At 46.6% G+C, this 21,283-nt stretch overlaps 1 protein-coding gene and 1 non-coding gene across 4 annotated transcripts in view; one reads left to right on the top strand and one right to left on the bottom strand.

Moving 5' to 3' along the window:
* Positions 1-21,283, bottom strand: part of DOP1B (DOP1 leucine zipper like protein B) — a 136,380-nt gene that overhangs the window by 22,605 nt on the left and 92,492 nt on the right. For all 3 annotated transcript variants that reach the window (XM_054468840.2, XM_063659904.1, XM_063659903.1), the window contains 6 exons: positions 20,005-20,127; positions 17,348-17,485; positions 10,800-10,855; positions 7,889-7,993; positions 7,725-7,791; positions 1,387-1,531 (listed from right to left, as the gene is read on the bottom strand). In XM_054468840.2, coding sequence (XP_054324815.2) covers positions 1,387-1,531; positions 7,725-7,791; positions 7,889-7,993; positions 10,800-10,855; positions 17,348-17,485; positions 20,005-20,127 — 634 coding nt within the window. The remainder of the gene's footprint in view (positions 1-1,386; positions 1,532-7,724; positions 7,792-7,888; positions 7,994-10,799; positions 10,856-17,347; positions 17,486-20,004; positions 20,128-21,283) is intronic.
* LOC129022753 (small nucleolar RNA U13) lies at positions 12,971-13,075 on the top strand. Its single transcript, XR_008496550.2, has one exon. It is a non-coding gene; the product is annotated as a small nucleolar RNA U13 (small nucleolar RNA).

Raw genomic sequence — 21,283 nt, 5'->3', positions numbered from 1 at the left:
AGTCATCTAGCTATGGATACAAAGGAAGAGTCTGGGCCGGGCGCAGAGGCTCACGCCTGTAATCCCAGCACTTTGGGAGGTCGAGGCGGGTGGATCACCTGAGGTCAAGAGTTTGAGACCAGCCTGGCCAGCATGGTGAAACGCTGTCTTTACTAACCACAAAAATTAGCTAGGCATGGTAGTAGACATCTGTAATCCCAGCTATTTGGGAGGCTGAAGCAGGAGAATGGCTTGAACCGGGGAGGCGGAGGTTGCAGTGAGCCAAAATGACGCCACTGCACTCCAACCTGGGTGAACTCCAACCTGGGTGACAGAGGGAGACTGTCTCAAAAAAACAAAAACAAAAAACAAAGAAAGAGTCTGGGTGAATGAACACAGACTTGAGAAGGTAGTTGGCTTTTTCCTATGCCTAAACTTTTTTTTTTTTTTTTTAACTTTCCAACATCTTTTCCCTTACCAGTTTTAATTAGATACAACTGACAAATAAAACTGGTATACATTTCAGGTTATAACATGATGTTTTGATATATGTTTTCTTTTTTCAATATTTCACCATCCCTGATGATATATGCATACATTGTGAAATAACACAAGTTAAGACATGCATCACCTCATGTACTTTCTTTCTTTCTATTTTTTTTTTTGAGGTGGAGTCTCACTCTGTCGCCCAGGCTGGAGTGCAGTGGCACAATCTTGGCTCACTGCAACCTCTGCCTCCCAGGTTCAAGCAATTCTCTGACTCAGCATCCCATGTAGCTGGGATTACAGGCGCCCACTACCACGCCCGGCTAATTTTTGTATTTTTAGTTAAGATGGGGTTTCACCATCTTGGCCAGGCTGGTCTTGAACTCCTGACCTCAGGTGATCCACCCGCCTTGGCCTCCCAAAGTGCTGTGATTACAGGTGTGAGCCACCATGCCTGGCCTCAAAGTGATGTCTTCTAAAGTTTGACTAACATCGTGTCACTGTTCTAAACACTTTTTTTTTTTTTGAGACAGAGTCTTGCTTTGTCACCTGGGCTGGAGTGCAGTGGCGTGATCTCGGCTCACTGCAACCTCCGCCTCCCAGGTTGAAGCGATTCTCCTGCCTCAGCCTCCCAAGTAGCTGGGACCACAGGTGCTTACCACTGTGCCCGGCTAATTTTTTTATTTTTAGTAGAGATGGGGTTTCACCATGTTGGCCAGGCTAGTCTCGAACTCCTGACCTTGCTTTATCTGCCCGCCTCGGTCTCCCAAAGTGCTGGGATTACAGGCGTGAGCCACCACACCCAGCCTACCTTAAGTACTTTCTTTCTTTTTGTGGTGAGAACACTCAAGATCTCTCTTAAGGAAAAGCCAGAACCACCCGCTGACCAGAGGCACTATCAGCCGACCCATCACCACCTACCATACAGGTCCTCCTCAGCATCAGATTCTTCTAGAGAGGCCTGAGGTTGGGCCTTCACTTCTAGGTTTCTGCTTAGCCAGCTGGTTTGCTCCAAGGAAGAGCCGGCAATGTTCCCCACAGCTTCTAGGATTTTCTGAGTGATTTCCTGAGAATAATCAGGAGGGGGAAAGGAAGTTAATTAAGGAAAAGAATGTTAAGTGCCTAAAATAGCACTGTCCAGTAGAAATAAAGTGCAGGCCACAGCTGTGAGCATATATGTACCATTAAGCTTTCTAGGAGCCACATTAAAGGTAAAAATAAACAGTTCAAGTTAAATTAATAATATAGGCTGGGTGGGTGTGGTGGCTCATGCCTGTAATCCCAGCACGTTGGGAGGCTGAGGCTGAGGCAGGGGGATCACTTGAGGTCAGGAGTTCGAGACCATCCTGGCCAACATGGTGAAACCCTGTCTCTACTAAAAAAAATACAAAAATTAGCTGGGCGTGATGGTACATGCCTGTAGTCCCAGTACTCGGGAGGCTTAGGCAAGAGAATCGCTTGATCCCAGGAGGTGGAAGCTGCAGTGAGCTGAGATCATGCCACTGCACTCCAGTCTGGATGACAGAGTGAGACTTCGTTTCCAAAAAAAAAAAAATTAATATTTTATTTAACCCAATATATACAAAATATTATCAACATGCACTCAATATAAAAATTATTAATAGGCTAGGTGTGGTGGCTCATGCCTATAATCCCAGCACTTTGGGAGGCTGAGGCGGGCGGATCACCTGAGGTCAGGCGTTTGAGACCAGCCTGACCAACATGGTGAAACCCCGTCTCTAGTAAAAATACAAAATTAGGTGGGTGTGGTGGTGCATGCCTGTAATCTCAGCTACTTTGGAGGCTGAGGCAGGAGAATCACTTGAACCCGGGAGGTGGAGGTTGCAGTGATCCTAGATCATGCCATTGCACCCCAGCCTGGGCAACAGGAGCAGGACGAAACTTCGTCTCAAAAAGAAAAAACAAAAACAAAACCTATTAATCAGATTTTGCATTCTCTTTTGTGTGTGCCCTAAGTCTGAAATCCAATGTGTATTTTGCACTTACAGCACATTCAATTCAGACTACCACATTTTTCTTTTTGGGAGGTGGTGGGCAGGACAGGGTCTTGCTCTGTCAACCACGCTGGAGTGTAGTGGTGCAATCAAGACTCACTGCAGCCGGGCGCGGTGGCTCACGCCTGTAATCCCAGCACTTTGGGAGGCCGAGGCAGGCAGATCACAAGGTCAAGAGATGGAGACCATCATGGCCAACATGGTGAAACCCCGTCTCTGCCAAAAATACAAAAATTAGCTAGGCGTGGTGGTGCACGCCTGTAATCCCAGCTACTTGGGAGGCTGGGGCAGGAGAATCATTTGAACCCAGGTGACAGAGATTGTGGTGAGCCAAGAGTGCCACTGCACTCCAGCCTGGTGACAGAGTGTTGTGGGAAGTCAGGGACCCTGAACAGAGGGACCGGCTAGAGCTGCAGCAGAGGAACACAAATTGTGAAGATTTCATTTTAACATGGACATTTATCAGTTCCCAAATAATACGTTTATAATTTCTCACACTTGTCTTTAATCTCTTAATCTTGTTATCTTCATAAGCTGACGATGTACGTCATCACAGGACCACTGTGATAATTGTGTTAACTGTACAAAATGATTGTAAAACATGTGTATTTGAACAATATGAAACCAGTGCACCTTGAAAAAGAACAGAATAACAATGATTTTTAGGGAACAAGGGAAGACAACCATAAGGTCTGACTGCCTGTGGGGTCGGGAAAAAAGAGCCATATTTTTCTTCTTGCAGAGAGCCTATAAACGGATGTGCAAGTAGGGAAGATATCGCTAAATTCTTTTCCTAGCAAGGAATATTAATATTAATACCCTGGGAAAGGAATGCATTCCCGGGGTGAGGTCTATAAACGGCCACTGTGGGAATGTCTGTCTTATGCAGTTAAGGACTGAGATACGCCCTGGTCTCCTGCAGTACCCTCAGGCTTACTAGAGTGGGGAAAAACTCCATCCTGGTAAATTTGTGGTCAGACCGGTTCTCTGCTCTCAAACCTGTTTTCTGTTAAGATGTTTATCAAGACAAATACGTGCACCACTGAACATAGACCCTTATCAGTAGTTCTGCTTTTGCCCTTTGTCCTGCTCCCTCAGAAGTATGTGATCTTTGTTAGACCCTTATTATTAGTTCTGCTTTTTGCCCTTTGAAGCATGTGATCTTTGTACCTACTCCCTGTTCTTACACCCCCTCCCCTTTTGAAACCCGTAATAAAAACTTGCTGGTTTCAGGCTCAGGTGGGCATCACGGTCCTACTGATATGTGATGTCACCCCTGGTGGCCCAGCTGTAACATTCCTCTCTTTATACTGTGTCTCTTTATTTCTCAGCCGGCCGACACTTATGGAAAATAGAAAGAACCTATGTTGAAATACTGGGGGTGAGTTCCCCCAATAACAGAGCAAGACTCTATCTCAAAAAAAAAAAAAAAGACTCACTGCAGTCTCGACCTTCTGGGCTCAAGCCATCCTCAGGCTCCCAGGTAGCTGGGACTACAGGCACATGCCACCAGATCTGGATAATTTTTAAATTTCTTGTAGAGACAGGGTCTCCCTATGTTGCCCAGGCTGCAGACTAGCCACACTTCAAGTGCTCAACAGCCACCTATGGCTAACGGCTACTATACTGGCCAATGTGGGTAAAATATACAGAGAACACAAGTCATCGCAGCACGCTGATGAAAAAACCATAAATTGTATTCAGTGGATTGGCTTTCTGGTTTCTCTAGGACCATGGGTTCTTCCTAGAAATGCATCTTTCAACAATATACAAGAAATAAAGGTCAGTAAGTTAAACTGACTCAGTGGGGTGAAGTGAGGAGTCATCCACTCTCAGGAGTATGATCAGTAAAGAATCTGGTTAGTAACTGGAGAGATAGAAACTGGAAGCAGGCTTCTCAGCCAGTGTCATCAAGTGTCACCAGCTATGAGTGGCTATAATCCTTGACATCCGAGAATTTTATAATCCTGACCTCAACTATGCCACAAGGTTCCTAGGCTCAGCAGTTGTGTTGAGGTGTGAAGCAGGGCACACCTGCCTGCTGGGTGAGAGAAGGGTGCACTTGAGGGAAGTGGCAAATTGGCTAACTTAGGCAGGGCTGGGTGTGACGGGCACAAGGAAAGTCAGGAAAAGGGATTAGGGGCTTAGAGGAGTTCTCGTAAGGACTGATGAAAGCACTGAGTGGATGGGTGTGATGTTGTGGAAATGTTTTTGGCCTTTCTTCCCATTTCCCAGCTATAACTCCTAAATTTCTTGGATTCTCCAAAGTAATATATGTCTTAGATGGCTGTGGCTGGGGGCCCCCAGAGAACTTCAGCTACCCAACCTCCAGGAAGGGGAGACGGGCTAAAGGTTAAATTGATCACCAATGACGAAAGTCCATCATGCCTATGTAATGAAGCTTCCACAAACCCCAAAGTAACTGGGTTCGGATGAGCTTCTGGATGGCTAAACACGTGGAGGTTCCTAGAGGGTGGTGCCCCAGGAGGGCATGGAAGCTCCATGCCCCTTCCCACGTATCTTGCCTGATCATTGCTTCATCTGTATCCTTTCTAATCTCCTTTATAATAAACTGGTCAGCCGGGTGTGGTGGCTCATGCCTGTAATCCCAGCACTTTGGGAGGCTGAGGCGGCCGGATCACGAGGTCAGGAGTTCGAGACCAGCCTGGCCAACATGGTGAAACCCCACCTCCACTAAAAATACAAAAATTAGCCGGCACGGTGGCGGGCACCTGTAATCCCAGCTACTCGGGAGGCTAAGGCAAGAGAATCGCTTGAACCTGGGAGGTGGAGGTTGCAGTGAGCTGAGATCGTGCCATTGCATTCCAGCTTGGGCAACAAGAGCAAGACTCCGTCTCAAAAAAAAAAAATAAATAAATAAATAAATAAACTGTTCAATGTGTTCCCTGAGTTCCATGAGCCACTCCAGCTAATTAACAGAACCCAAGGAGTGGGTAGTGAGAACCCCAGTTTAGAGCTGGTCTGTCAGAAGCACAGATGAAACCACTTGGGGCTTGTGATTGGCATCGGAGGGGTTGGGGCAGTCTTGTGGGACTGAGCCCTCAACCTGCAGGATCTGAAGCTATCTCTAGGTGGGGAATGCTAGAACTGAATGGAATTGGACGGTGCCTACCTAGTGTCCACTGCAGAACTACTAGCTTTGTTGCTGGTGAGAAGAAATTCCCACGCATTTTGGTTACGAGGTCACAGAAGGATTCTATGTTATGAGAGTGTGGTAGGAAAATCACACTTTGTTTTTTTCTATATCCTCAGTGGGGAAGAAGCATAGGGTGTGGCTCAAAACAGTAGGAAGGAATTAGTGTCCGGGAGGCCAGGTGTCATGAGATAGAAAGAAGCAGATGCCACCTGGTCCCTGCAACCAAAATGAGCAGAGAAGAGGCGTGCCAGCTGCAACAACCGAGGGAATGCCTGTGGCCAGAGCCCTCTCCAGGCTGGCTGAAGACAGAGGGGCCTGCTACAGGCAACAGGCCACAAAAGCAGGGAGGGCTTAGGTGAGCAAGTGCTATCCCAACACCTGGACATGCAGCATTGGCACTGTAACAACGTTTTCTTCTCTGGCTACAAGTCAAGGCCAAAAGAGGAGGCACTGGAATTTTCTAATTATGCTTTATGGTGTTTTTTTTGTTTGTTTTTGTTTTTTTTTTGGTTTGTTTGTTTTGAGACAAAGTTTCACGCATGTTGCCCAGGCTGGAGTACAGTGGTGAGATCTTGGCTCACTGTAACCTCTGCCTCCCAGGTTCAAGCGATTCTCCTGCCTCGGCCTCCCGAGTAGCTGGAATTACAGGTGCCCGCCACGATGCCAGCTAATTTTTGTATTTTTAGTAGAGGTGGGGTTTCACTATGTTGGCCAGGCTGGTCTCGAACCCCTGACCTCAGGTGATCCGCCCACCTTGGCCTCCCAAAGTGCTGGGATTGCAGGCGTGAGCCACCACACCTGGCCCACTGTACTTTATACAGTACTCTCGTGGTTCAGAACTGTGGACCTGAGGCTGTTTCTGGATATACCTTTCACAAATGCCAGGGATCATAAAGATTAGCAGTAGTATCGCCAAGGCTATAAATGTGATAGAAAAGCCAACTGAATCAATGTCTACAATGGTTTGCAAAACAGTGATTTTTCCAACTTCATCATAACTTCCGTATTTATTAGTTGGCATTCCACTCTGAGTTTTCCTTCTCCTATGATGAGTTTTATTTTTCCGTATTAAACAAATTTTTATGAGCATATATTACTGTTATAATGGGGGATAAGGCGTTTAAGGAAAGAAATCCATGTATGGAGGCTGGGCGTGGTAGCTCACGCCTGTAATCCCAGCACTTTGGGAGGCCAAGGTAGGAGGGTCACCTGAGGTCAGGAGTCTGAGACCAGACCAGCCAACATGGAGAAACCCCACCTCTACTAAAAATACAAAAAATTAGCCGGGCGTGGTGGCATGTGTCTGTAATCTCAGCTACTTGGGAGGCTGAGGCAGGAGAATCGCTTGAACCCCAGAGGTGGAGGTTTCAGTGAGCTGAGACCGTGCCACTGCACTCCAGCCTGGGTGATGGAGTGAGATTCCGTCCAATGCCACAGCCCAAAAAAAAAAAAAAAAAAAATCCATGTATGGAGATAGCTTCCTTTTTTTTTTGAGACAGGGTCTCTCTCTGTTGCCAGGCTGAAGTGCACTGGCACAATCACAGCTCACTACAGCCTCAACTTCCCAGGCTCAAGGGATCCTCAGCCTCCCAAGCAGCTGGGACTATAGGTGTAGCTACCACACTAGGCTAATTTTTGTATTTTTGTAGAGATGAGGTCTCACTGTGTTACCCAGATTGGTCTCAAACTCCTGAGCTTAAGCAGTCTGCCTGCCTCAGCCTCCCAAAGTGCTGAGATTACAAGTGTGCGCCACCACGTCCGGTGGGAGATACATTTCTTATTCCACTTATGTTTTACAGTGAGATCCACATACATCTGCATACAGTGTGGAGGGTGAGGGGTGCAGCTGTCAATTCCACAATCGATTGCTCAAGCATTATACAAGAACCTTCATCAGAAAACCCAGGCCCCAGTACTGTCCAAACTCTCTAGAGACAGCGATGGCAGAAGTAAGACTTGAGAACAAGTGCAAAGCTAACCTCAGATTCTGTCCAACGTCTCTTGTCTATCTGCTCTCTGATATCCCCCAAAGGAGGACAGCACTGCTGGGGTAATATCATTTGGCTGAACCTCTTTCATATACAAACCTGCAGGTCTTTTTGATCCTTCTTGTTTTCCAGGTTGGGAGTTCTTGTTACAAAGTCATTCAGCATGCTGTTGGGAGACAATCAGCTTCAGATTAAAAATGCTGCAGAAATAAAATATGTGCCAAGAGAAAATATTACACAATGACAATGTGGTGACATGATACCTGAGAAGCAGAAAATACCCAGGTGGGGCTAGATTCAACTGTACAGACTCTTTCAATACTCCCAACAGTGAAGAAAAGTTCTCTTGCAAGGCTGGTACTGGGAGCCTGTTTTTTTAAAAGATAGGAAAAATACTCAACCACGAACAAGTCAAAATACAACATTTATTTATAAGCACATTTAAGATCCTGGCAGTTGGAAAGCAAAGGGTAAACAGCATACCTCACTGACCTTTTTCTTTTTAAAAACTTACAATGTACACGAACTAAACTTTGGTATTCTGGCAAGCACTTGCAGTTTGGGAACCTGAAATCCTACTGCTGGCAGGTGAGATACTCGTGGTTTCCTTGTCTCTAAAATAAAAGCCTTAAACTAGATGATCGACCTCGACCTCTCAGGCCTTTCTTTTTTTTTTTTTTTTTGGTGAGACGGAGATTTACTTTTGTTGCCCAGGCTGGAGTGCAATGGCACGATCTCGGCTCACCGCATCCTCCGCCTCCCAGGTTCAAGCGATTCTCCTGCCTCAGCCTCCTGAATAGCTGGGATTACAGGCATGTGCCACCACGCCCAGCTAATTTTGTATTTTTAGTAAGGACGGGGTTTCACCGTGTTGCCCAGGCTGATTTTGAACTCCCCACCTCAGGTGATCTACCCGCCTCGGCCTCTCAAAGTGCTGGGATTACAGGCATGAGCCACTGCACCCGGCCTTTCTTCTATCTTATTTTATTTATTTATTTATTTATTTATTTATTTTTAAGATAGAGTCTTGCTCTGTTGCCCAGGCTGGAGTGCAGTGGCACAATCTCAGCTCACTGCAACCTCTGCCCCCCGGGTTTAAGCGATTCTCGTTCTTCAGCCTCCCAAGCTGGGATTATAGGCGTGGGCCAACACACTGGGCTAATTTTTTGTATTTTTAGTAGAGATTAGTAGGGTTTTATCATGTTGGCCAGGCTGGTCTTGAACTCCTGGCCTCAAGTAAATCCACTTGCCTTGGCCACCCAAAGTGCTGAGATTACAAGGGTGAGCCACTGCACCCGGCTGATCTCTCAGGCCTTTCTAGTGCTAATATTCTGCTTCCCTGAAGTGGCTGGTAACAGAGCATCACCTGTCAGAAGGCTGCAAAGCATTAGGTCCCAGGACACTCACCAGGAAACTGGCCTACCCCACTCTGTAGCTCTCAGGATGAGGATTCTGAGATCACCGCTCCAAAGCGAGGCAGCACAGCCCAGGAAGTGAAAGCTCAGACCGCAGTCAGAGCGTCCCAGGTCCAAGTCCTGGTTCTCCAACTTACTACCTACTGTGTAACCTAGGCGGTTCCTCCTCTGCAAAAGGAGGATGACCAAATCTAACCTGCAGCTCCTGGGAAAGCTCAGCTATCCCTCAGGCCACTACACTCAACATTCGCCAGCAACACAATATATATTAGCTGTCATAGGAGGAAAGTGACCGGCTCATCTTTAACTCCTGGAGGAAAGAACAACAATAATGCTCACCAGGCAAGTGGTCTGAATTTAACCCCACCCTGGTCATCTACCAGGAGGCCTCAATTTACCATCCTGCAACTTCAGAATGTGGTGAGTGGGAATAACTATGTAATGTTAACTGTGTGAACCAAGGAGCCTGTGCCTGGTTGTTGGAGTTATTTATAGTGAGACTCCTGATGGCTATGTAGGGATACTGAGGCTTCCCTGAGAAGTGGTTTATACCCCCCCACCCCCATTTTTTTCTTTTTGAGATAGAGTCTCATTCTGTCCCCCAGGCTGGAGTGCAGTGGTGTGATCTCAGCTCACTGCAACCTCTGCCTCCTGGGTTCAAGTGATTCACCTGCCTCAGCTTCCCGAGTAGCTGGGACTACAAGCATGCTGCCACCAAGCCCTGGCTAATTTTTTTGTAGTTTTAGTAGACATGGGGTTTTACCACGTTGGCCAGGCTGGTCTCAAACTCCTGGCCTCAAGTGACTCACCCACTTCAGCCTCCCAAAGTGCTGGGATTACAGGCATTGAGCCACCGCACCCAGCCACCTCACCCTCATTTTCTGCAACATAGAGCTGCACCTGGGATGCGGCCATTGTAAGATCTGAATGAGGTCCAGTAAAGCTTCTTTTTCATCGATGGGGAAAAACCTGCGGAATCCCCTTTAATGCTCTCTTAGCTAAGACACCTAATACATATATTAACTTAGCAAACCAAAGCAGAAACCTCTCCACATAAAACATGGGAAGGCACACTGAGAACGCCACCAGAAAGAATCACTTTGCCTTTTTTTTTTTTTTTTTTGAGACAGAGCCTTGCTCTGTCACCCAGGCTGGAGAGCAGTGTTGAGGTCTTGGCTCACTGCAACCTCCGCCTCCTGGGTTCATGCAATTCTCCTGCCTCAGCCTCCCGCGTAGCTGGGATTACAGGCGCACGCCACCATGCCCAACTAATTTTTGTATTTTTAGTAGAGATGGGGTTTCACCATGTTGACTAGGCTGGTCTCAAACTCCTAGCCTCAAGTGATCTGCCTGCCTCCACCTCCCAAAGTGCTGGGATTGCAGGTGTGAGCCACCGCGCCCGGCCCATTTCTCCTTTTTCTAAAAGAGGTCTTTAACACTTCCCTGTCTGTGGTTTTTTTTCTTTTTCTGTATCAATTTAATGCAAATCCAAGCCTTTTAAAGTTTAACAGGCCTCACGTAAAGCTTCGCTCATATAAAGTGTTCGAGATACGCTGCACAGATTTTAAGATGTTAACTCTCTGGAGAAGGAAAAGCATAGATCAATACCTCGGGAAGAAATTATGACAACTTTAAGATATTTTCTGAACTATGGCTCTCTAGTAGTCTAGAAATAAAACCAGAGATATTTATTATGCATGCTCACTGCAATAACATCTATATTTAAGGAAGTGTTTTGAAGGACGGGGGACTGTATTACCTTTGGAGAAAAGCATAGCAAAACTGCAACACAGGAATGTCCACTAGGGGCGATTTCTGAAAATGAAAGTAAAACCAATTACTCCAAGTTGGTGGGAAATAAGGCTAAAAAGAATTCAGATACAAAATGAAACAGATCTATAGCCTAACAAAGTGAAGGTTTTTGACTAAAGAATCTTTCAGATATAACAACAGACACGATAGTGTCCATCATATACAATTAAAACAAGTGTGTCCTATGAGTCCCCAAATCATTCGCGCCCCCTTAGACTTCTACAGTGATCTCCCACCCTGTGCACCTACTTTACATTCCAGGCGTCAACAAGCATTTAGGGAAAATCGGCATTGTAACCGAACTTGCCCAAACAGAAAGCTAGGGCCGGTGTTGACTCCAATGAATGCACGTGATTACCAAGAGGCAAGAAAAAATTCTAATTCTTCTTTTGCTTCTTTCTTTTCTTTTTTCTCTCTCTTTCTTTCACTCTCCTTCCTTGTTTCTTTTTCTTTCTTTTCTCTCTCTCTCTCTCCCTCCCCCTTCCCCTCTCCCTCTCCCCCGCTCTCTGACACAAGAGTCTTGCTCTGTTGTCCAGGCTGCAGTACACTGGCGCAATCTCAGCTCACTGCAACCTCTGCCTCCCGGGTTCAAACGATCCTCGTGCCTCAGCCCCCCAAGTAGAACCACTATACACGGCCAAAAAATTCTAATTCTTAGTTTAGAAGATGACTTAAAACCTAGCCCAGACAGCTTCCCCAAAAACCCTGTGGCTGGAACTGCTTGGAAACAAGTTCCAAAACACACGTTTTCCCCCCTCCTTGCTTATAAAAAGCTATTTGCAGCTATTAATTAACTAAACTAACCACAAAATATAGTTTTGTTATTCGAACTGCCAAAAATCAGTCAGCTAGATAAAATCTGTTTCCTTTATAGTCCAGGAAAGACTAGAAATTGCAGGTATTTATAAAAATTCAAGTAACGTGAAGGAATACAACCTAAACACACTCGCTCTGGCTGTCACAGCCTCTGCAGAGCTGTCTTCAGGACCTCGAAGAACCCCTTGGTTCTACAGCGACCAAGCCTGCAGCAGCACAGACTACCCTGTGGAGCGCCATTCCCACTCCTAACATTTATGGACAAGAGTGAAAGGAGGCCGGGTGTGGTGGCTCATGCCTGTAATCCCGGAAGTTTGGGAAGCCAAGGCGGGTGGATCACTTGAGGTCAGGCATTCAAGACCAGCCTGGCCAACATGGTAAAATCCCATCTTTACTAAAAATACAAAAAAATTGGCTAGGCATGGTGGCGCAAGCCTGTAATCCCAGCTACTCAGGAGGCAGAGGCAGGAGGGTCGCTTGTACCCAGGAGGCAGAGGTTGCAGTGAACCAAGATCAGGCCACTGCACTCTAGCTTGGGCAACACAGCGAGACTCCATCTCAAAAAAAAAAAAAAAAAAAAAAAAAAAGGCCAGGCGCAGTGGCTCACGCCTGTAATCCCAGCACTTTGGGAAGCCGAGGCGGGTGAATCACGAGGTCAGGAGATCCAGACCATCCTAGCTAACACGGTGAAACCCTGTCTCTACTAAAAATACAAAAAATTAGCCGGGCGTGGTGGTGGGTGCCTGTAGTCCCAGCTACTCGGGAGGCTGAGGCAGGAGAATGGCGTGAACCCGGGAGGTGGAGCTTGCAGTGAGCCGAGACAGAGTGAGACTTCGTCTCAAAAAAAAAACAAAAACAAAACAAAACAAAAAAAAACAGTGAAAGGCAACAGGATGACCATACATTCTTGGAAGATTGGGAGACCTGGGCCAGATCCCCAAGAAATACTGTGGAAGTCATCGGGGTCCTTTTACATTCGAAGCCTTAAGCACTGACTGTGCTAGCTCCATAACCTGGCCTCGCAGTGTTGTTATTCTTTAGGATGGCTTCTCTTCTCTTCTCTCTTCTTTGCCAACCTAGAATATAGGAGGACTGAGGGCAGGAACTGCTTTTTCCACTATTTAGCCTCCACGACACCACTCAGTGCACATAGAGCATTGTCGATAAACACTGGAACAAAGGAAGAGACCAGGGGCTGGAGGATAACTGGCTGGACATTTATCGGGGGCCTGGACATTTCTATAGGGGGCCGCCCTGCATCATATATGAGGCTGAAAAAAATGGCTGAAAAAAAGTCTTCCGATTCATCTGTAGTTCATGAGTGTGATGATTGGGTGTTCACGCGCATGCGTGAGATGTGCCACCCTCAAATCTTGTTACAATGGTCGGCACATTACCTGTCTGATGTGAAAAAAAAAGTCTTTTTTTTCTTTTGAGATAGGGTCTTGCTCTGTACTGGAGTGCAGTGGCGTGATCCTGACTCAATGCAGCCTCAACTTCCCTGGCTCAAGTGATTCTCCCACCTCAGCCTCCCAAGTACCTGAAGCTACAGGTGCATACCATGCCTAATTATTTCTTCTGTTTTTTTTTTTTTTGTAGAGTCAGGGTTTCACTTTGTTGCCCAGGCTGGTCTTGAACTTCTGGGCTCAAGCAATCCCCCTGCTTCGGCTTCCCAAAGTGCTGGGATTATAGGAGTGAGCCACCCTTTAACACTCTAAAATCATAATATCTATCTACCTGCCTACCTACCTACATCTACCTACATCTATCTCTCTACCTACCTACCTACCTACATCTACCTACCTACTTACATCTATCTACCTACCTACCTACATCTATCTACCTACCTACATCTACCTACCTACCTATATCTATCTACCTACCTACCTACATCTACCTACCTACCTACATCTATCTACCTACCTACATCTATCTATCCATCTACATCTATCTATCTATCTATCTACTTACATCTATCTATCTATCATTTATCTACCTACCTACCTATTTTTTTTATGTGTTTTTGTCCGCAGTTCTTGGTTCATAACTCCTGCCCTCCTTTTACCTGCCCCAAGGCAGGACTCTAATCTGACTACGGTTCATAAGACCCTCATTCTGGAGAGGGTCCTGTCCCGCACCCTGGAGGGAGGAGTGCTGTGCAGACAGGCCAACAAGAATCTGAACAGGCAGGCCCTGCTGGGTTTGCCCAGTCACTGTATTAAGTACTAGATCACACTCTTTTTGTCCAATCACATTTCGACACGGTTGTCCATGCTTTAGTCATGCCCATCCAATGAAGTTTCCATAAAAGGCCCAAGAGGACTGGGTTTGGTGAGCTTCCAGAGAGCAGAGCACATGAAGGTTCTGTGCCCACGGAGGGCACGGGAGCTCCGCACTTCTTCCCCCATACCCTGCCCTACGCAACCCTTCATCTGTATCCTCAGTAGTAGCCTTTATAATAAACCAGTAAACGTGTTTCTGGAGTTCCGCGAGCTGCTCTGACAAATTAATTGAACCCAAAGAGGGGGTTCGTGGAAATCCCACCTTGAAGCTAGTCAGTCAAAAGTTCCAGAGGCCCAGACTTGTGACTGGTGTCTGAAGTGAAGGGTGTTCTTGGGGATTGAGCCCTCACCCTGTGGGATCGGACACTATCTCCAAGCAGATAGAGTAGGAATTGAATTGGAGGACACCCAACTGGTGTCCACTGCGGAATCAATTGCTTGCTTGCCGGTAGGGAGAACTCCCCGCATATCTGGGGTAAGAGAAGTCTTCTGTGTTGATTGTTATGTTGTTGAGTGAGGACACAGTTGAGTTGTTGTTTTTTTTTTCCAGATATAGAACTGTGTTAGTCCTCTTGTGACTGGCTTATTTCATTCAACTTAACGTCTTCAAGGTTCATCCATGTTGAGGATCTGACATCCGTGCTGTAGCACATGTCAGAATTTCATTCCTCTTGAGGCTGAGTACTAACGCACTGCACGCACAGATCTCACTTCGTTATCCGCGCACCCACTGAGACACATGTGGATTGCTTCTACCTTTTGGCTGTTGTGAATAATGCTGCTATGAACATCGATACACAAACATCTGTTCAAGTATAGCTATATTTTTTAATAATCACTTTTTCCATTGCACGAATTTTCTTTTTTTTGGACAGGGTCTCACTCTGTCACCCAGGCTGGAGTGCAGTGGCTCGATCATAGCTCACTGCAACCTCAAACTCCTGTGCTCAACTGATCCTCCTGCCTCAGCCTCCCAAGTAGCTAGGACTACAGGTGTGCACTACCACACCCAGCTAATTTTTAAATTTATTGTAGAGATGGTGTCTCCCTACGTTGCCCAGGATGGTCTCGAACTCCTGGACTAAAGTGCTAGGACTACAGGCATGAGCCACCATGCCCGGCCCCCCTAATTTTCATTTAGATTATTCTTAAATTTTTGCTAACTGTATGATTTTAAATTGTTTGACAGAAGGCAATTATTTCAAGATTGAAATAAATCCCTGGTTTTTATTAAATTAGTTAATTAAGAGCAAAACAGCTCTGCTGCTTTCAATGATGAAGCCTGCTTTGGTAAAAACAAAAACAGAAGACTCTAAGGGAATGTAAATATTAAACCACACAGCTTGCCCTGTTTTAAATCCACTGTGTATAACTGAAGAAGCTCTCTAGACAACATGGGCCCTCCAGGCTGCTGTAATGAAATTGAGCAGAAAAATTACCAGGAACTTCTCGGCTCAATGACATCACCCTGAAGGTTTCTGTTTCACAGCAGCCAGATGAAATCTCCTCTTTCTCAGAGTGTCTATCATGAGTTATGTTCTCTGACATTTATTTTCTACCTTTATAAAAAATTATGCGGCCAGGCATGGTGGCTCTCACCCATAATCCCAGCACTTTGGGAGGCCGAGGTGGGAGGATTGCTTGAGCCTAGGAGTTCCAGACTGGCCTGGGCAACGTGGCAAACCCCGTCACTACAAAAAATATAAAAATTAGCCAGGCATGGTGGTGTGCACGTGTGGTTTCAGCTACTTGGGAAGATCACTTGAGCCTGGGGAGGTCGAGGCTATGGTGAGCTGTGATTGTGCCACTGCACTGCAGCCTGGGTGACAGTGAGATCCTGTCTTAAAAAAAAAAAGTTTTAAAAAAAATTATGCAAATTTTGGCTGGGCACGGTGGCTCACGCCTGTAATCCCAGGACTTCGGGAGGCCAAGGCAAGTGGAGTTCAAGACCAGTCTGGCCAACATAGCAAAATCCCGTCTCTACCAAAAAAAAAAAAAAAAAAAATACAAAAATTAACCGGGCTTGGTGGTGCGCACCTGTAATCCCAGCTACCCAGGAAGCTGAGACACAAAAATCACTTGAACCCTGGGGGTGGGGTTGCAGTGGGCTGAGATTGCACCACTGCAATCCAGCCTGGGCGACAAAGTGAGACTTCATCTCGAAAAAACAAAACAAAACAAAACCAAAAGTTAGCCAGGAGTGATAGCATGCACCTGTACTCCCAGCTACCCAGGAGGCTGAGGCACAAGAATCACTTGAGCCCAGGAGGTGGAGGTTGCAGTGAGCTGAGATCGCACCACTGCACTCCAGCCTGGGTGACAGAGTGAGACTGTGTCTCAAAAAAAAAAAAAAAAAGTTACACAAATTTTAATTTGCCCTTGACAAAGACTCTCTCCTTGAGCTGATTCTAGCTAGGCTCCTCTGAGCCCTCCGCTTGACAAATGATTCTGTCCACCCCCACAGCCCCAAACAACACTAGCATGGACCCCTAGGATGGGGACACCAGTCCTCTTCAAACACTTGTCCGAGAAAGCTCAAGGTTGCCAAATAATTTACTGTTTGTTCCTGCCAACACGTGCAGAGAGACCCCTGACCTCCCTTTCTCAGAGCATTTTAAGTTTACAATGATAAATACTTTCTCTGTCCCTTTGAGATGTGTATGTGTCTCCCACAACCTAGGAATGTGTTTCCCAAGGACCTGGGAGCCATCCCTTTGAAACAGAATCATCAAGAAAGACAGTCTCGATCTCCCAGCCTCTGTGGGAGGGTAGCAGCCTCATTTGGATAAGTCCCAGTTAGCAAACCCAGATGGCCTAATCACATCTATGGACTGAGCAGCCTCCCCACCTGCTCTTTTGTAATTTTCTACTTCTCCAACTCTCCTTAAACCCCTGCTTCTTCCCCCTCCCTCCTCCCTCATCCTTTCCCAGTCATCTCCACACAAATCTAAACCGAACCCAGCACTTTCCCTTACCGCAGTGGTTATTGAATCACATCTGTCTTTACCACCTTTCACTAGAGTCTGGTTTTATTTATCTTTGGCATCTTTATGGCTGCAAGTTCCTTGAGGCAGGTGCCATTTCCTCTTTCTAAAGATTTTATTCCACTTGGTGCCCAGAAGGTGCTAACCCATGTACCAGGCAGTGTCCTCAGCAGCAGGGTACAAGGATGAGAGCCCCTGACCTCAGGCAGTTCCCACCTTAAAAAAGAAGCACCAAATCTTCATAGGTCTGCCCCAAAACACAGCAACTAGCACCTCCACTTCACTACCCCAAGCATTCCCACTCACTCTTGTTACCTATCTTTCCCTCCCAAACACGATGATAAGGAAGTAGAGTTATGACGAATGCCACCCACTCATCTGCAGAAGCCCAGAGGCTTCCCCAGGCTCCTCACCTCATCACCCCCTTTGACTTGGGGTGGCCTCTTCACCACCTCCTTCACCAGGTGCAGCAACGTGTCAGTCTGCAGAGTGCTGAGTGCACACACCAAGTCGACAAGGGTTAGCTGGGATGCACTTGCCGTTGGGATAATCTGCCAAGAAAAAAAAAATTCCTTGAAAGCTTATAGAGAGAAAGTAAAAATAAGGATGACACGCAAAAAGTATTCTATAGTAGTTGTCCCTGGAGAAATCAATCTGTTTTCATCTCTTTTCTTTTTTTTGAAACACGGTCTCGCTCTGTCACCCAGGCTGGAGTGCAGTGGTGCGATCTCAGCCACCACCACGCCCAGCTAATTTTTGTATTTTTAGTAGAGATGGGGTTTCGCCATGTTGGTCAGGCTGGTCTCAAACTCCTGACCTCAGGTGATTTGCCCGCCTTGGTCTTCCAAAGTGCTGGGATTACAGACGTGAGCCACCACCCCCGGCCCATTTTAATCTCTTAAACAAACATTTCCTATTGAACTAGGTAAAGGCTCCACCCATGGGAACAACATAATTTGATACAAGTTAGGAATCAAAGGTACAGTCCATGATGGGGCTGTAATAGTGGTATGTTTGAACTTAGTAGAAAGCATTTTAGAAACAAATATACTAAATTTGAAGGAAACAAGAGATGGAATCAAAAATACGAAGACAGGAAGTAAAAACAGATGAACCAGGCTCCCATTTGCTGGCCTTGGAAGCAAAGCGCTGGTATGGGAGGCATATTTTTGATGACAGAAGTCTGCATACCCTGCTCATGGGCATTTGGAAGAAAAACAACTAGCACCAGGTTCCTCACCAGGGAAGGAGCCCACAGGCGCTCAGGAGGGTGGCCTCGGACACCGACCACTGACTCTTCCTCAGAGAACAGGCGCCCATGTCTGCCACAGAGGCTGAGCACTGGGGGAGTGTCCAGGAGGTGCAGCAGCAGATCCCGAGCAGGGGATGGAGCGGGGGTGGGAGGGAACAAAGGAAGAGGATTGAGGTTGAAAAAGGTAAGCCACCCCCTGCAGGACTTCATCATGGACTAGTCAAGTGGATAAAGAACGGGCAAAATACAAACTGAAATTATCTTTGGGCTCATGCCTGTAATCCCAGCACTTTGGGAGGCCGAGGCAGGCGGATCATGAGGTCAGGCGTTCGAGACCAGCCTGGCCAACATGGTGAAACCGTCTCTACTAAAAATACAAAAATTAGCTGAGTGTGGTGGCATCTGCCTGTAATCCCAGCTACTCAGGAGGCTGAGGCAGGAGAATTGCTTGAACTCAGGAGGCAGAGGTTGCACTGAGCTGAGATCGCGCCACTGCACTCTAGCCTGGGCAACAGGGCGAGACTCTGTCTCAACAGAAAAAAAAAAAAAAAAGAAATTATCTTTGGGCATAGAAATATGATTGGTGATTTCAATTTTCTTTATTATCATGGACAAATGTAATTTCCATTTTTTTTTTTTTTACATAAGGTGTCACTCTGTTGTCTAGGCTAGAGTGCAGTGGCACAATCATAGCTCACTGCAGCTTCAAATTCCTGGCTTCAAGTGATCCTTCCATCTCAGCCTCCCAAGTAACTAGGACTATAGGCACATACCACCATGCCCAGCTAACAAGTGTGATTTCTACACATTAAAAAAGCAATAAGATGGTACTACAAATAAAGAAAGGCCCACAGTGCTAGGATAAGTAACCATTTCTTAAGCCAAATGGGTGGCATGTTCTTAGGTAGTTTAAAGTTTTTTTTTTAGATAGGGACTTGCTTTGTCGTCCAGGCTGGAATGCAGTGGCGCAATCATAGCTCACCGCACCCTCCACCTCCCCGGCTCAAGTGATCCTCTTACCTTAGCCTCTTGAGTAGCTGGGACTATAGGTGTGCACACCACCATGTCCAGCTAATTTTTTGCCATATTGCCCAGGCTGGTCTCAAACTCCTAGGCTCAAGCGATCTGCCCATCCTGGCCTCCCAAAGTGTTGAGATTATAGGTGTGAGCCACTGTGCCTTTTTTATTCTTTAAAAATGTTCATGTTATATATACTCTTATATGTATTTTAGATTTAAAAAGATTAAACACAAGTACTATATACTCATTACAGAAAAATTAGAAAACAGAAGTCAGGTGGGCTCTTCCCTGCCTGCCCAATACACATTCTACTTGTACTGAGACACAGCTATATTATCTCATGCATTTCAAATGATGAAATCGGCCAGGTGTGGTGGCTCACGCCTGTAATCCCAGCACTTTGGGAGGCCGAGGTGGGTGGGTCACCTGAGGTCAGGAGTTCAAGACCAGCCTGGCCAACATGGTGAAACCCTGTCTCTACTAAAAAATACAAAAATTAGCCGGGTGTGGTGGCGGGCGCCTATAATTCCAGTTACATGGGAGGCTGAGGCAGGAGAATGACTTGAACCCAGGAGGTGGAGGGTGCAGTGAGCCAAGATCACACCACTGCACTCCAGCCTGGGTGAAAAGAGAGAGACTCCATCTCAAATAGATAAATAAATAAAATAAGATAAAATGATTAAATCAACTCAATAGTTTCCCATGCTGGCTTCCAATGTCACCTTTGATTCCACATGATTCTGTGGTAGTTCTTTGTCACAGTAAGTTTAACCACTCCTCTAACTTTTTAAACTTTACCTTCATCTTACTATGACGCTGGGCTTTCTTTCTGCTCCACACTGCCGCAACAGCCGCTGTCAACTGAACCCCAAGATGGGCCGTTAAGGGGTTTAAGAAGTCTAAAATTTTTTGTCTTATGGTCTAGAAAATAGGAAAAAAAAAAGTTACTGCAGAGTAATATTGGGGCTATGGCATCATATACACTGAACCATCACTGCTGTCCATACCGAGAGAAGGACCCTGTCATTTGTACCCAATGCTGTGCTGAGGCGCTTCCCTGACGGGTGGATCCCAGCAAAGGGAGGAATCAAACCCTTTCCGGAAGGAGTTGGATGTGTGATGCTGGCATGTCATGCCGGGGGGAAGGGGCAGTGAGTGGCCAAGGTGGAGAGATGGATGGCCAGCTCGATTGGCCAGGAGCATCTCGGGAGTCGATGAATATCACCCTTGCTGCTGTGAGCACAGCGGGGGTCTTGCAGGAGGCCCGGCAAGGCTTTGCAGCACTGCTTCCATCTGGAAATCCCACAGCCTCAGCTTGACTCCATCTGCTGCGGAAGGGCTTATATTCATTAGGAAAGTTGTTGCTCAATTTCCAGAAATAAGCACCATTTAACTAATTTTATGAGGTAATCAATTGAAACCTGTAACATGGTCCTGATGTCACTCAGCACCCTCTGTTTTGCTACTTACGAATTTCTCTGTGTTCCTGCCACGTTCCTCGCTCTGTAAATCCTACTGCTCTCCCAGCCTGAAATGCCCACCCTAGTTAAATCCTCCCCACCTGGGGCCTCAGCTAAGCCACGCTGCCTCCAGGAACCCCAGATCAGGCCAGGTCTCCTGTTCACACACTCTCAGGAAACCCTGTGTTTCTCTGAAGCCCTGCTCACATCGTTATTACACTGCCAGTTAATGTCTGCCTCTGCTACAGGTGCAGGGACTTCATCTCTCTTGTCCACCGGTAAAGCAAGAGCGTCTGGTGCGTGGCAGCAGGCACAAAATGTCTGTCGAAGAGACGGATTTACCCAGCGCTTCCTGTGTCAACCGCCCATGTTTATTTCACATTAGATACAACTGAGCCAGCATGGAGCTGTCCCCTCCTTTCCACAATGGTTTCTGCTCTAGAGGGACTAATGTGGGGTCCCGCTCCTCGGCCCTGGGTTCCTCAGGGAGGGCTAGGAGTTAAGTGCCTAATGAGCATCAGCCTTTATCGTAATTACTCTTTCCATCAACCCATGAGGATAGGATGCTAGCCACAGCCTGGTTTAACAGAGGAGGAAATGGAGGCTCAGAGAGGCTG

Source organism: Pongo pygmaeus, chromosome 22, assembly GCF_028885625.2.
Source record: "Pongo pygmaeus isolate AG05252 chromosome 22, NHGRI_mPonPyg2-v2.0_pri, whole genome shotgun sequence".
Taxonomy (NCBI): Eukaryota; Metazoa; Chordata; class Mammalia; order Primates; family Hominidae; genus Pongo; species Pongo pygmaeus.
Note: the sequence above shows the minus strand (reverse complement) of the source record. Positions and strands in the feature narration are given on the sequence as shown.